At 42.3% G+C, this 17,022-nt stretch overlaps 1 protein-coding gene across 1 annotated transcript; it reads right to left on the reverse strand.

Moving 5' to 3' along the window:
- Positions 1–191: 191 nt before the first annotated feature.
- ptgis (prostaglandin I2 (prostacyclin) synthase) lies at positions 192–7,470 on the reverse strand. Its single transcript, XM_008285932.1, has 10 exons — positions 7,347–7,470; positions 6,547–6,670; positions 6,013–6,188; positions 5,770–5,910; positions 5,578–5,690; positions 5,301–5,482; positions 3,091–3,256; positions 2,617–2,798; positions 1,039–1,190; positions 192–508 (listed from the first exon to the last, which is right to left on the reverse strand). The coding sequence occupies exons 1-10, from the start codon at positions 7,415–7,417 to the stop codon at positions 349–351; spliced, it is 1,467 nt and encodes a 488-aa protein (XP_008284154.1). The 5' UTR covers positions 7,418–7,470; the 3' UTR covers positions 192–348.
- Between the last annotated feature and the right edge of the window lie 9,552 nt (positions 7,471–17,022).

Raw genomic sequence — 17,022 nt, forward strand, 5'->3', positions numbered from 1 at the left:
ACAGCTGGTCAGAGATGCAACCAGAAGTTTGTGGCTGTAACTTTTAATTCATATTTTTTACACCTAATCATCTCCCTTATTAAAAAATGTATGATCTATGCATGTGCAAGTGCGCTTCATGAAGAAAAATGTAACCCATGATGCCTCCTGCTTCGCTGTGTGGAGGTAACTTATGAAACAAGACGCGTCCATTCGACTTGGCTTTTCAATTTTTATTAAAAATATTATTTTACACATAACAAAGTTAAATAAGATTTATAGGTGGACTGATTAAATATGACATGGAATAAATAGCACTACAGTACATTTAACAAAAAGGTTTATCAATCACTGTTTGTGTTCGTCAAGTCACATTTCATGCCGTGTCCTCTTCAGTCTGTATCGGACCTGCAGATCTCCGTCCGGCTGCAGCATGCCGAAGCCGTAGCGGCTGGGATTAGCTGGTGGCAGTTTGGCCTCGGGGTTGCACATCTCCAGATCGAGATGCGTCAATAGCAGGAACACAAATCTAGAGACACAAGGAGTTCAAGTGTTTAGGCAGCGACAAACCACTCACCAACAGGCAGATTTTTACACGACGGAAATACCAAGCTGATTAAAAAAAAAGAAAAACAGCAAAATCCATAAAAGCAACAACCTACACGTCAGCATTAACCAGCTGCCCTTTTCTTGTGCATGTTGTGGATTGCACGGACCGACCTGTGGCCTCTGTAACTGGATCTGATGTCTGACATAGACCTGCTCTGTCCGCTGGCTGTCCTCTAGCCTCCTCCATAAAGTTCACCACAGAGTACAAGCAATCACTACATTACAGCTGGCTGCTAATAATGATAGAGAACATGAAAGCGAGACTGAAATGATAAAAGAGGGGGGGGAGTATTAAGTAAAGATGGATCTTTGCTGTTCTGATCTGGTAATCGGGATGAAATTTGCAGGAAAGTCTTTGATCATGAATGCCTCATTTTTAAAATTAAGATATATCATGTAGAGATCCAAGAAAAAGAAAAAAAAAAAAAAAGCAGGGATTGTTACACTCACTGTTTAATGGTTGTAACAGCAAACTGTTTCCCGACGCAGCTGTTCCTCCCGGCGCCCCAAGGCATGGTGCAGTACTTCAGCATTTTTCCATTCTTGTAGAATTTATCCTTCACTGTCATATCTTCATTTAGGAAGCGGTCGTACTTGAAAACCTGTCAATGAGAGACAAGACAACAAAACAGTTATTTACATGTAATATAATATCATACAAAACAAGTTTGATTATACTGTACGTCTGCTGTTAAATAAATATTTGATTATTGCCTATAGCCACAGCAGACACTGATAAAACAGTCTCACTCTGCTGCTTGTGCCGTATTTACCATCAATTTGTGGGCATTTGCAAGCTTATCCCAAAGGATGCATTCTGTCAGGAATATAAATCGCAGTGCCTGATGTTCTCAAGATCACCTTTTGTGCTTGAACACGGCTTTAAAATCTCACTATAGAGGTGCACAAGTAAAGGCAGTCTACTGCATTTATAGCCAACAAATACAGTATAATGGGTGGATTTCAATGGTACTACAGACAAAAAAAAAGGATAAATTGAGAACTGGATTACCTTGAGAGTATTTTTACTGTGTAGTATTAATAGTTTTATGTAAGAAAACACTTTTGAGTACTTCTTTTAACACTGCCATCATTCAATTAGAGAAAGCAAGACAAAGTTATCGCTGGTCTTCACACTGAATTGATGAATGCAGCCACGAAATTAACAACCAGCTGGCTAATAGTTACCTCCAATCATTCACTCATGTTTGTACAATCTAGTTAAGTCCTTGTTAAGGCTGTACGCTGCTCTTATACGTGACATTTTTCCATTTGTATGTGTTGAACTTTCATTGTTTGATTATACACAAAAGACTTGTTGCACTTGTGGCCATGAGTACTGTGACTGCAGTGAAGTGCATCCACACTTTAGGATGTTTAGTTCTCTTTTCCATCATCACTAAGAGCAGTGTTTTTGTGCATGTGAGAGCTGCTCCCAGTTCTCACATACAGACTTAGATAGAAACCTGTCTTCTGGATTGAGAATAGTAAAAAAAACACAAGTTAGGAACAGACTTGGCGGGATAAGATGTGCAAGAAAATGATAGTGCAACAACAATAAATAGGAAATTAGGCTAATTAAGAAGTAAAATAGCTCTAATTGTTTTGTTTTTTTAAGTGCCATGTTTTTGGACTCATGTAATTAGACTATGATAGCCATTTTATTCTGCTTTTACTTGATGCATGCATATATTTATTTATTCTGTTTTAACGGTATTTTCCTGTTTGTGTCTGCCTGTGTTGGCTGCAGCATGGGTGAACAGCCCAAGACAAATTTCCCACACCTGGGACAATAAAGTTAATCTACTTTTTTAATTCCTTCAGTAGCGAGCAGAACTAATGATGTCGGAGCTTATCGATCCCTCTGTCTTTAATAATTTAACCCTGTTTAATCTTGGGTTTCGGCACCCATCCCTAGTTTTCATAACCCACAACATGCTACATGCTTAGAGCGTCTCATTGTATGTTAATGTCTGTGCTGTTAATGCTCTCATGTCACGGTGCACTTTAAGCCTCCACGCTAAGCACCTGTGGTTCTTGGTGTATCTGTGGGTCCATCTGAGGGCTGAGGAAGGGGAACAGGCACACTCTGTCCCCCCGTCTCAGGCGGTACTCCCGTCCGTCGGCCATGCGCAGGATCTTGTCCTGCACCACCTCCCTGTTGATCATTACCGCGGCGGTGAGTCGTAGGGTCTCACTCAGAACGCTGTCTGCAGAATGGAAAGGACAGCAGAGAGGATGATGTCAGAGGGGTGTCATCACGAGTTAAATCAGCGGTGCCCTCTGGCGTAATTTAGAGAGGCACAAACATTTACACGGATATGAATATGTGAAGAAAAGCAATCATCATTTAGTGGATTCAAAGGTCAAGCTTTAATTGTCAGCGTCGTTGTTTTCAACAAACTTGCTTCCAGCGAGTCAGACGAGTCTTTGTTTCCATCTGACTAAACCCCAAAGTGGAGGAGCTGGAGTGAAAAAAGGCTGCTAGCAGCTGGTACGTACCAAACACAGGTGTGCTGTGCGCTTCCAGCAAGCTGATGAGGGGATGCTGTAGGGAAGTATCCTGGAGAGCGGAAAGGCCTCTGATCTCTGACTTAACAGCCTCCATAGCCTCAGGGTGAGTGAGCAGGAAGCCGAGGAGCCAAAAGGCAGCAGGTCCAGCATTGCACTGAAAGGAAAAGCAGCAAACACAACCTTTATGTAGGCTTCAAGTAAGAAAAAAAAACACACAAATCTGAGTGCACATTTTGTACACGCGGACGCAGAGCGCACATCAAGAAGACACTTTTGATTATTTATCTGCTTTGGAGAACGTTTCAAATTAATAATTCCTGTCATTTCTCTGCACTGCTGCTGTCGGAGTGTGAGTGATACGAGGAGAGGCCGGTAAATCAGAGCACGCTTTGAAGACAGTGCTGTCAGAATCTCAGGGAGAGACACCTGAGCCTGTCAGACAGTAATTGTTATGGGTTAAGGGAGCTGTTCGTCTGCACATCTCAGGTCAGCTCTTCATTGACAGCCGGGGTAAATGCCCAAAAGCAAGTAAAACGTGCTTCGCATTGTCTTTCTGCCCTCCCAGAGCTTCACATCCTCACATCTGTTGCCTCAGATTATGAAATGAGTGTGGCTACCCCAACAGCTGCAGGGTGGGGATTCTGAAAGGAAGAGCTGTGCAAACGGCTCTAAAGTAAATATGTAGTTTCTGTGATTTTCGGTTGTTGTATAAATGCAGCTAATAAGACTAATTAGTGAGCTTCAGAGGAGCTGTTGGGCAGTTTCTGCTCCCTAGCCAGTCTGTTTCCTTCTATTTACAGTCTAAATGCTAAACCAAGATGAGCAGCTGGTGGTTCCAGCTATATTTCAATTTGAGCGTGGCATCAGACTTCTGGTCTCAATGTGATCAGAGATTCTTTTTAAAAAGCGTTTGTGGGGATGAGACACAACAACACATCACATCCTGATCTCCCCTAAAGGGTAAATAACTAATAAATTCATTTCAGCCCATATATATGTATGTTTCAATCAATAGCATTGATTGCTTGCAAATGGAAAGAGGACAGCAACCTCCAGCTTGTGCAGGACTCGTGATGATGCTGTAGGTGGCTCGAGTGAAATCCTAACGTTACACTTTACTCCGAAATATGCCAATCTTTCCACAAGCCACATTCACTCTGGCACCTCCGACTAGTCTCACATCTAATCCCTCTATTCTCTGCAGTGGTGCTCCAGTTTCCATCCAAGACCGAGACTGTGTGCTCCAACATCCCGGCAGACATGAAAAACACACAAACAAAGATGCTTGAGGACTGGCGGTGTTTTCCTAAACAAGCAGAGCGGCTCTAAGAGCCTGCAGTGGGTGGTCTGGCGAAAGGTTCGTCCACGCTCAAATGCTGTGCACGGGTGTTAAAGGATGAACACTCCTTGTTGGAGTGAGACCGTCAGGTTAGCAGAGGACGGAAACTATTACAGATGAAATGTAGCATGGATGAGCGGCAGGCACAAAGACAGCTTGCTATCTCCCCCAACTGGAGGCACAGAGTAATGCCGCCATGTTGCTCTGAACTTGCCTGGACTGGTGAGCGACAACTTTGTGTTCAAACCCTGTGTCAATATGGCTAATAAGGGGACTTCTAATACCATAGTCATCTTGAATAAATGATATTTGAACAAAGTTTCTGATTAACCTGAGACTGGATTTGCACTGGACAAAGCAGAGTATGTAAGAGAGCTTATATATTGTATACAACCTCAGTGTTCACACTCACAGGTTGCACAACACTGTGAGAGGAGCTGCACTGACAAAACACATGTTCCCGGTATGAGCGCCTGAAACTGTGTGAAACAGGAAACAGAGGAGGCAACTTACAGCTCACCAACACAGTTACCCTGCACGCTTTTTACACTTGTAATTACTAAACCTCAAGCAAGATAAGCTGACGTGGAGACTGATTCACATGATCAAAACTGGCAAAAGTCCCCTCCGAGTTACAGGTTGAGACAGGTCGCTCTGAGTAACTTAGCTGTGAGGAATCCACTGTGTCTCGCTAATGCATTGTTGGCAGCTCTGAGCACCGTGGAGAGGAATTCGAGCACTCAGCCAGGGCGTGGAAAGCTTGTATATCTTGGTATCACCTCAAGGCCCGATGTGAGTGTGTAAGTGTTTGTGGTTTATGTATGTGTGGGAGAGAGACAGACCGTAAAACAGCTCTCACCTGTGTGGTCCACAGCTGGAACAGTGCTGCTCTTTTCTGCATGTCTGCATCTATTCCCTCCTCCTGCAGGAAGCGGTGGTAGCTCTGCTGCCAGGAGTTTATCTCCGACCCTCCGCCGAGGCAGCGCGGCGACAGGAGCTCCCACAGTCGCTCTTGGGACGAGTTGGCTGCTTTGCTTTCCTCTGTTGGCATAAATTCACACATACTTGACTGTGCTGTATAGATATAAAACTAGATTGGCTCCTGGAAGCAAAACAGTTTCCGTTTACTACTGTACCTCTCTTGAGGGTGCAGCGAGCCAATTTGGTGAGAAGATCATCAAACTTGCGGAACTCTTTGTAGACTTCTGCAGTCGCGTCTCTCCTCTCAAACAACGTGAGGTATCCGGCTCTGAAAAACAACACTGACGTTAATAAATCTTAGTTTAAAATTCATAGCATATATCTAGGGTTAAAATACTGCAAGTTACCTGAAAAGAAGGCTGTAACAGAGGCTGAAGAGTCCCTCCTGTCTCCACTCTGAAAAGCCTTTGTGGTTACTGAGGAGCAGGTTCTGAAGGTGGGTGTTCATGCAGCTGCTGAACTTGAACAGACTGGGACCTTGGAAATGCCTGAGGGAGAACAAATTAACGAGGATATTGAGATTTGCAACACTCATATAAAACAACAATTAGCGAACCACACAGTCTGTGTACAAAAGATGCGTTCATTACTGTTTCATCCATGCCCTCTCCGATGCAGGTTCGACGTTTGGCAGCTGCAGTTTGAAGACCCTTTGTATCAGCAGCTTTCTGATGCGGGAGAAGTCGAGGCAGACCGTGTCGTTCAGCACGTTGTCAAAGGAGTTCGGGTCTAGGAGCACTGTCACATAATGACCAGCAACACGGACCTGCACAGACATCAGTTTAGTTGTTCAAAGTAGTTTCAGTTATGGTTTTATCAGAGTTCTTTCATCTGAAAGTTCTTCCTTCTGTGGAGGCAAATTAGACAAAGAACATGCTGTGGTTTCTCTGCGGTGCCACTTTCAGATGAATTCAGATTCAGAGTACGATGATGCACTAATTAACTTGCAGCAACATCACATTCTAATATTTTTTTTAAACTGATTTATTGCTGCAGCCGTGTGAAAATTTGATTCTCATGCATTTTACTTCCTAATTTGCAATTTTAGACTTTGACCTTCCTCTTTCAAATGAGTCTTCACTCAAATCCAAAAACAAACATTTGCAGTCATTTTGAGAACTTGCCGTGAATATATCTCCGTGTTTTTCTTTCATCCGGGCCAAAAACTTTGCAGCATCTTTTCCAAACTCGAGCGCGTGTCCCAGCCAAGGAAGGAAGCCCTTGTCCAGAGGAGGCTCGTATTTCTGTCTGTCAGGTAGAAGGAAACTCATTACAACAATGGCATGATACAGTTTTGCTTATCTACATTTCACACATTCACAAATCTCACCCAACAGGTTTGGCATTGACATAAAGTCGTGCCAAAAGAGCTTCTTATCTGCGGTTACAAAGCCATGGAAGTATGTAGGACACACACCTGCATGCCTATGTATGTATCACAAAAATCATTTTGAGTTTCATTGTATTGTATAGTATCGGAAGCACACACTAAACACCCTCAGATGTTGTTTTTTTTTGTTTTTGTGGGGGATATTTTTGCACCTTTATTAAAAAGTCAAGACAGACAAATGAGGGATTTCTCCCTTATTTGTCTGTCTTCACTTTTTAATTTAGGAGGGATGATTTACAGTGAAGCTCCATCCAGCCAGGAACTGAACCCGGGACTCACTGCTGAGGGCATTCTCGCACTTGTAGTTTGTATTTACTTTGCTTTCAGGTCTCTCAATGAATTATAGAATTTAAACAACTGGATTAATTTGAATACATCTAAAGTTATTCTCTAATGCCCTTTGATTAACATTCTCTCGTTAAAAAAAGTAAATTCTTGCAAAAATGCTCCAGTGCAGTATTTTACAAAACTTCAAGCCTTAAAGACCCTTTAGTAAATATCTGCAAAAATCAGCTAATTAATAAGAAGCGTTACCTTGTGCGAGAGAAGTAAAGGAGAACTAGTATGAGCAGTCCATTCAGAAGTAAAAATATAGTCCACACCATGTTTCTGTTGAGCTGTCCTGGAGGTAATGTACTCCATAGCTGCTGGCGACTCGCTTATAGCTCTGAGCCCGGTTCAGCTGCAACTACCACATGTTAGGGGGCGCGGAAAGGTGTGGCCTGTGACAACAGTGTTACACAACGCACTGCTACAACAGACAGTGTCAGACACCACAGAAACCACCGTGTCACCCAGCAAGTCACAAACGGAAAGAACTTTAAACGCCTGCGATCCGTTTCCAGGGTTTACAGCTCTGTTTACACCGAGTTCCACTTCACAGAATAATGACCAAACAAGCCTGCACAGGAGTTCTGCTTTCTGCTTCATATGTACATGAGAAAGCCACATGCCAGAAAATTGCACAGCCATGACATCATCCAGGTACAGCCAGTCATGCCTCATTAGAGCAGGTGATGTCAGGAAACACACATCTGATGTGTGACACCGGTGACTTTCCAGGGTTTGTTGATGTGAAACATTTCTATGACAACACCTGATTCCCCTGAAGCGTTGTGAAACGTCTATTTTTATCTAAAGACGACTTACTGACAGTGACGGGCATGTGTCTGATGACTGCCACGCTAAAGCCAATGAGTAATTTGCCTAATTTGGAAATGCAGATAAGAGCCGTGACAGTCAGAGTTTTGTTACGTCAGTGGATGATATGATGAGTCAAGTGTTTTGCAAATGAACTGATGAATTTCCAGTAGATGACATCTTAAAGACAACGCTTGAAATGCTTGTGAATGAGGCATTTGAAAGAAATAATAGCATTAAATCCTTGGTTTTAGATGGCTGCTTTGTGTTAGCAGTAACAGCAGAGGGCAGTCATGCACTAAAGGCCAATTACAGACTCTGAAAGCGGACAGCACACAACAAAGCACACGCTGGTCTGCAGACGGTCTTATTGCACCTCATGGGGCTCCTGTGCATGTTTCTACATTCTGTGATTGCACTTCTGTTGGTATGATCCCAGGTCATCCTTGATATGATGCACAAATTCTTGCTTTAGGAGATAAAACCACCGTGGTGGACAGAGAAGGATGGATCCTGTCAACAAGACGGGAACTTTTTACTGACCAAACCAGCTGCAGCGGCGTCTCCAGACATTTTTTAATCAGGGTGGCCACATTAAAATCTCACGGTGGCAAATGAAGCAACTCAGGAAGTCTGCAACAAATGCTGCAACAGCTTAATAGAAACTGCAAACTCTGGTTTCGTATTTTACAGTTAATGCTACTGATTATCTTAACAGGGACAGCTAGCATTTTGATCATGAGGGTGATTACATTCAGAATAGCTCAAGAAAAGAGATGCTACGGCGCATTTGAAGGGATAAAGTTCACCCATAGTCGAAACATCCACAGTTTATTTATAACTCCAATACTGAAGCTTTTGTCTGAGTGATGACAACAACAGCAACTCATAGTCCAAGAAAATGTGTAAATCTGTGACGCATCCTCATACACAACTTGTCACTGCTGCCAGTATGCAGCAATTATAATCAGAAACATCTTCCTCATAACAAAATTTGATGCAAAAATAATGATAATAATAAAAAATCTGACTTTAAAAAGAGATGAAAATCAGTCTTTTACAGGAAAATAATATCCAGCTGTGATGGTGTTAATGATTCAGTTGTGTAACTAATGATTTAACTGTAGCTGACAAAGTGTGACTCTGAGTGTGGCCGCTCACTATGACGTAACGTTTCTGTACCTGATTGATCGTGTCTCCATGTCGGGGATTATTTATAACCAAAAGTATTAGATGAAGTCACAGTTGTGTTGTGTGTAAGTGCACAGATCTCTCTTCCCTTTGTAGGTCCTCATATGGATGTTTGATGTCGCAGGTGTTTCACAAACTCAAAGGGAAAACTCCCACAAACAGCTGGAAGCAACAAACTCAACACCTGTTCATGTTTTAGGGTCTCTGTTTGTGCACCTCCTTCAGCTAAAGTCACAAACTGTGTCTTTTGTGCTCTCTGATGTTACTTGCACTCAGACATAGTAGCTGCATTCACTGAACCTTGGACATCAGAGTTTCAGTAAATTAATTTGACCTATCAGATCTGAGGTGGGGCTGCACGGTGGATCGGTGGTTCGCACCTTCACCTCGCAGCTAGAAGATCCCCGGGTCACATCCCAGGATCTTTCTGTGTGGAGTCTCCATGTTCTCCCCGTGCAGCGTGGGTTCTCTCCAGGTTCTCCAGCTTCCTCCCACACAGTCCAAAAACATGTTGAGGTTAATTGGTGATTCTAAATTGTCCGTAGGTGTGAATGTGAGTGTGCTTGGTTGTCTGTCTCTAAGTGTAGCCCTGTGATAGACTGGTGACCTGTCCAGGTGAACCTGCCTTCACCCTGAGTCAGCTGGGATAGACTCCAGCCCCCCATGACCCCAGTGAGGAATAAGCAGTGTATAGATGCAGTGTTTGTGTTGATCACCAATGTCAGCTACCAACCTCAGATAAGAAAGTACTATTGTCTTAGTTAAATACAAATAAAAAACCACTGGAGTTTTTTGTGTTAACGTCCTAAAGTCGGCATTAAAAACTCAAACCAACACTATCTTTCTTTAACTTGGGGTTGTTGGTGAGATGCTGCACCTGATTCTATGGCTGGTGGACATTTGATGTGTGAAAACACGTGTGGGAACCTTACCTTCAGTTTACCAAACGTTAGCCAATGCTCGTCGCATCTCTGGAGGATTTCTGGCTGTTATAGATGTGAAGGTTCTGTTTCTAGTTGTGGATGCTGGAGCTTTCAGTGTGAACAGTGAAGGAGGGACCCTTGTTGCTGCCTTTGGAGAAGCCCTGCGGAAAGAGACGCCAGATCTCCCTGAAGATGGTCCAGCTGGGACCCATGACTCATGTGGTTGTGGGAGCTGAGGCTTCCCCTGAGTTAAGTCTCTGGATTGATTTTGAAGTTGTATTAATTACACATAAGGATTTACATGGCCTCGTGGCTATATATCCAGTATGAAAGAATGCTCTCTATCTTGGGGTTTCTGACTTTCACTCTTCCACTGAGGAATAGTTCATAGTCTTATTATCAATTTTTAAACATCTTTCATTTATTTAATGATAGATTTTTATCCTGCCGTTCTATAAATATGTATTGATATATTTTTCAATCACAAATGCTGAAGCTCTTTAACCACCTCTCACAAACCAAGAGAGTTACTGAAAATACCTCTGAAATTCTTCCTGCACCAGGTAATCAAAGTGAGCCCTTAAAATTATTATTAGTGTGAAAGCAGCAGCAGTTGCCCTTCAGTTTTCAGTCGTGGAGGAAGACAACATCACTGCATTACAACACATGAAGAGACACCGGAGAGGCCTTCAGCAGCTTCCTCTCCACCACCACACAGACTGACGTGTCCACCTGTCGTCTCTGCAACCCACACCCGCTTCCTCTTCAAAACAAAACAAAGGCTCCACTCACTTCTTCTTGAAGGATCTGTTTCCTATTAAATTTCAGCATTAAATGAGTGAACAACGCCGCTGTGTCTAACTCCTATAATGGAATGGTGACCTTTCCAGGATGCCTCTCGCCCAGAGTCAGCAGGGAGAGACTCCAGCTTCCACACAACCTACAGCAAGACACAAGGCCTCTTACAGGATAAAGCATGGATGGATGGATATACTAAGTCCATAGCAAACTTTCTCCACAAAACCACGTAGTCTCTACTTTATGAAGCTAGCTCTAAGATGCATGCTACAGATTTGTTCCTAGCCATCATTTCAGTGCATCACATTACTTTTGGCAGATTTGACAACGTAAACACCATCATGCTAACATATGCCGTATTTATTAACAGCCCAGAGAGCTGGAAGGGATCCAGCACCCTGCTCAAGGGTGTAAGAAACATCAAAAATAAAAGCACAAATTACAAAATAAAATGGCACATGTCATGGATATATTATTAAATATAAAAACACTGGACATTGTTGTATGCCAGCAGTATTGCTCTGGTCTGTTAACAACCTTATTTACAGTTACACAGTTAAGTCATGAGCTGCAACTAATGATATTTTCAGTGCCAATTAATCTGTCAATTATTAATTTAAAAACTAAAAACTGGGAATCATTCAAATTTAAGAAACTGGAAATAGTCAGTTGAAGGAAAAATCTGCATTTTACAAAAATTCATAAAACTTAAACTGCGTAGAAACTGTAAAAGACATCACAATATGTATTTAGACAAATAACATTCGAAGCCTTGTGGCCCTTAAACTATGAATGAACTGTCTATTGTAAAAATGCAATAGAGCTACAGGGCTCCAAAGATGGCTGGGCTTTGGCAGTTGTCTGGCCGACTTTTTTACAAATTTCGTAAGAAACGTATGACGAATCTCTATGAAAAGACATTGCACACCATCCCTGATTGAGTTGTTTTGATATAGAATTTATATGGGTTTTCTCAAAGCTGCAGAACAAATTAGGCGGCAAAAATTGTATCGGAAGAATTTATACTAAAAATAAGCCCAAAGAATAGCAATAAGTGTGTTTCAGTGCTGATGCATTGGCACACTTCACTGGGCATATGTAGGTGTCTGCAGCTGTTTGCACGTCTACACAGGAGTATAATCAAAGCTTATCCCAGAAAACAGCAGCCCCGCCTCTCAGCTGCTGCAGGGAAGTGCAGTTTGATACTTTCACATGAATAAAGAACTAAAACAATGGTTTTATCCTCCTGTAAAGTGCATTTTAGGAATTTCCAAGACTTGATGATTAGCTGGCAGAACCACTGTTGGCCAAAATGAGCTATGGCAAAGGCACACTGGCGAGTGAAACCGTCTGTTTGGCTGCTGTCAAAAAACACCTACATATTGTATGAAATTGCTTAACAGCATGACCTAAAGGGCATTAATCAAATCAAATCAAGTTTATTGTCATTTTGCTGTACAGTACTACAGGCAAGATGAGAGTGTTTCTTCAGGATCCAATAACTTAAAGCAATTTAAATAAAGTGTTTGCACATCTGGATCAGCAGTTCAGCATTCGGACAGCTTGTGGCATGAAGCGGTTGATCATTCTGGAGGTTCTTCCTTTAAATTCAAATAGTAATGAGAATTATTTACGTACATCTCAGTCTAAACTAGCCGCTAGCTTGCAGCTAACATCCCGTGTGAAAGCAGAATGGGGTCACCATACAAAAGTTTCTACTGCAAACGATAATGTGCTTCAATGATCAATATTGTGTCAGGAGGAGCAGCTGGTTAATAATGTACAGGTATTTGGGCTTTAAAGGTAGAAACAAACACACATTGCTGTCTATGCGTTGTTCAATGCATGATACAGGTTCCAGTATGGCTTCAGCTGAACAATGTATGAGTATTACACTAAATCAGAGGAATATTTAAGAAAATATAAAATAAAGTACAACACTGTGTTCATCTTGTATTGAAGGAGGTTGATATTTGATCAGAACCATTGTGAAAATCACTGCAGTTCCTTTCAGTATAAAGTTCACAAGGAAAACAAACAAGAGCTTGCATGGGTTTATAGACAAATGATTAAAGGTAGATCAATTTGTACACATCATCTCATTCTCATTTCTCAAAGTACCTGTTCAAAAGTGCACCTTATGTAAAAAAAAAGTTGACAGAAATTACAAACTACACCATGAAACAGAAAAATGCCTGCAACACCTTCTCATCCAAGTGTTTCAACAAAGAAAACTGACTATAATATAAGAAAAATGCCGAAGCTTAAAGGAATTTACAAACCGTTTTCTATTAGCTGAGGAATTCCCTCTCAGTTAAATCCATACTGTACACCCAGGTACCGTTAGATTCTCCACGTTCAGCACATTTCTTTATGTAATAAACCGAACGCAATCTGAACAAACGGCTTAAAACTGTCCGGTGGGATGTTCAGCTTGAAGAAGGATCCATCCACCAGTTATTGCGTTCCATTTCAAGTCTGAATCAAGCTTACGTTGTCTTAATCTGTGCGTCTCCCCAGGGGGAAGAGAAGCAACCGGCTCGGTTCTTGCCAACAGAGGCAGGCTCTCAGGAATAATGCTGTTATTATGTTAATGACCCTAAACAGCCTGTTTCATAAAAAGTGGGGTGTGGTGCACTGGGAACCAAACGGCTTTAAACAAACAGCTAAAAGAATATCGCATACAAAATCGCTCATGTTGTTTCAAAGCATGCAAGTCTGCAATTAACATACAGTGATTTGTGTGCAAGGTTTCATTTATACACCAGCTTGTTTTTGTCATGGACACAATATTTAGATTCTGTCACAGAACAGGTTTGGACCCAAGTGCAGACACAAGAACAGGCTGAGAAAAATCAAGGGGTCAAACAGCTTGTTTTTATTAATTATTAGCAAAACTTACATCAAGTATGGGGAAATCTAAGCTGTAAGAGGAACTAAATATCAAGCAACCAAACCTAAAGCAAAAAAAACAGGGGCAAAACTAGAAAAACACAAAAATTACTAACTAACCTAACAGAGGGATGAATAATAATAAAATACAGAAGGCTCATCTTAGTTAACAAACCGGGGAGACACACTAAACCAAAAGTAACGAGGGGGAAAAACTAGGACAAAACTAAAGACCTCTAACTGAACTAACAGGACCAATAGTACACAAAGTAAAGGGAAAGGCTGACAGGAGTTAACAAAACAGGGGCACTCACAAACAAACTGCAAGGGGAAAGGCAGACCGGCTGTGGGGAGGGAGGACAGGTCGGGGTGACGAGGGCTTGGCAGGATTGGATGGTGGACGGGAAACCAGGAAGCAGCTGGAGAATCCAAGGCAGTGTGGAGATTTTTTAATGGCGTGGTGGCCGAGTGGCAGTGGCAAGCAAACAGGTAACAGAGTCAATGATCTGGCAGAGAGGGGAGGGATGAGCCGGGTTTTATGGAGCTGTGGTGATTAGATCCAGGTGAGTCAATTACAGCAGCTGTCACTGATTGAGCTGATGAGTACTGGCAGGGAGAGGGAGACAGGAGAGGGCTGGGGGGTCATGACAGATGCATTACCACTGTGTATATATATATATACATATTTTACTTTGAAATTTGGGTGAAACTACTGTTTTGTTTTTTTTTTGCCAATAATCACGTCCAGGTGGGCAAATAGAAGACAACAGCTCCATAATGTGGATCTATCTTATGGTCTTGAGCTGCATCAGATGCTGCAAAATCCTATGGAGTCATTAATACACTGTTAGTGTGTTGGTCAGTGTGCCATCATTCCTGCCATAGCCTACCCCATAATGCACAATGATCACTGCTTGTAAAGGTAGAATTTATGGCTATCCATCCATCCATCCATCCATTATCTATACACCGATTAATCCTCACTAGGGTCGTGGGGGGCTGGAGTCTATCCCAGCTGACTCAGGGTGAAGGCAGGGGACACCCTGGACAGGTCACCAGTCTATCACAGGGCTACACTTAGAGACAGACAACCAAGCACACTCACATTCACACCTACGGACAATTTAGAATCACCAATTAACCTCAACATGTTTTTGGACTGTGTGGGAGGAAGCCGGAGAACCCGGAGAGAACCCACGCTGCACGGGGAGAACATGGAGACTCCACGCAGAAAGATCCCGGGTGTCCTCACCGGGACGCAAACCGGCAACCTTCTTGCTGCGAGGCAACAGTGCTACTAACTGCGCCACCCTGCAGCCCAAAATAAAGATTTGTCAATAACGAATGTTTTATACTCTCTGACATTAACACACTTTACTCATCAGTGTATTTGGGATGTGTGTGCACACTAATGCTGTCCACTCTGATGACTCTATAACACATTAGTCTTATTTAATTAAACATTATCCTGGTTGGTAACGGTTAAATAATAAACATGCTACCCTGTGTAAAGTCATCTATTATTAAACCTTAACATGACATTGTGCACATTAAGCATAATCCTGAATAACCACGCCGTAAAGACGACTGTAATTGTTGCATTTACACAGCAAGAGATCTTTACTAGCCTCCTGAAGGAAGCCGATCTTTTCTCGGTGGACCATGTGATGATCATTCCTCCTGTAAAGGCCTGTAAGTGGATGGTGTTAAAGTTTCCGTGGCCTAGTTAGACGCAGCTTTTTCACATTATTTTCAAACCCACCCCGGCTTTTTTTTTTTTTTATTTTTTATCAGGCACACTCCGAGGCCAAGTATTGGTGAGTAACATTTGCTCAGGAAATTAGAAGTTGGAGTGGAGATTGCATGGTGAGAACTGAGAGGTTCTGCTGCAGATTTCTCCTGGGCTCTCTCCCAGCGTTACAGTTGTCACAGGCTGACAGTTGCCCACAGATTTCCTGAGAATTTGGTGCAAAGGCAGATGGGGATCTCTCGACGCAGATCAGTCTTCTCACAAGCTGAATTATCCCCGGTCCTATATGTCAGTTTACATTCCTCAGAGACAAAAAAAAAAAAAAAAAAGAAAACACATTTCGGGAGATTGTAGGATCAGATATGTAGCACACAGTTGCACTTGAGAAGATGCTGGAAGTTATTTGACAGTCCTTGTCAGCAGACTGTGCTGCAGAGAGGGGAAAAGCAGGGCAGTGTGACACGCTGCTGGCTTTCTCTTAGGAAACGCTCCATCAGTGTTGCAACTGGAGGTATGAGAGGTTGGTTGCACCATGTGTCTTTTACAAACAAGATTTGAATTATATCAAGCTGTTGAATGAAGCATGCAAAGATTTCTGCTGGTTTCATAAGCTAATTTTACATCAATTTCTGCTGTCTTTGATGCAGCAGATGAAGGTAGTGCACTTAAACACAACCTGAAGGATCAATTTATTGAACAAAAATGTCAATAGATGTAATTGTCTTCTAAGGGACAAGTCAGTGTACCTTCAGAAACCCCTTCAGCAGAAATAACCAGGACCGTCCACCAGTCACTGACATCAGCTAGCTCAGGTTCTGACCATTCCTCCATGAGAAATATCTGAGGGTTGTCTTGCATGTGCTCCCTGCTTCAAATCCCTCCACAACAAATCACCAAACCCCATTTCCTCTTTCTGAGCCATTCCTCGGTGGATTTGTTTGCTTGCTTTAGATCACTGTACTGTTGAAGGGTCCAATTCCGCTTAAGCTTCAACTCTCAGACAGATTTCCTCGTATTATCTTCAAGCACTCTTTAATATGATGCAGAATTCATAGTTGAAACAATGATTGCAAGCTTCAGGGAATGAAACAACCCAAACCCCTGACTTGAACACCCCCGTGCTTCATAGTCAGTGTGAGATTATTCCACTGGTACCGAGGCCAAACAACTCTATCTGTGATTTGTCTGTCCAGAGCCCATTTTCAGAGAGGCCTATTTCTTTTGGAAGCAAAAGCTTTTCCATTGCAAGCCTTCAATGCAGGTCAATTTTGTGCTTTCAGGGTGTAAATGCAGCCACTTTAACACCAACACTTACCTGTAGATCTTGTGGTGAAATTCTTTGGAGGCTTCTTTTTGCATTGAAATGTCTGCTCCTGGACTAAATTGGCTGTGGTGACCATTACTGGAGGGGAAAAAAAAAAAACAGCCATCATTCGCAATTTATGTCACTTTTAGGTTCTTTTCCTACATTGGAAACATTCATTTCAAATTATTTTGAGAGCTTTTGGAATTGCTT

This window comes from Stegastes partitus, unplaced genomic scaffold (genome assembly GCF_000690725.1).
Source record: "Stegastes partitus isolate 25-593 unplaced genomic scaffold, Stegastes_partitus-1.0.2 Scaffold10, whole genome shotgun sequence".
NCBI classification, from domain to species: Eukaryota; Metazoa; Chordata; class Actinopteri; family Pomacentridae; genus Stegastes; species Stegastes partitus.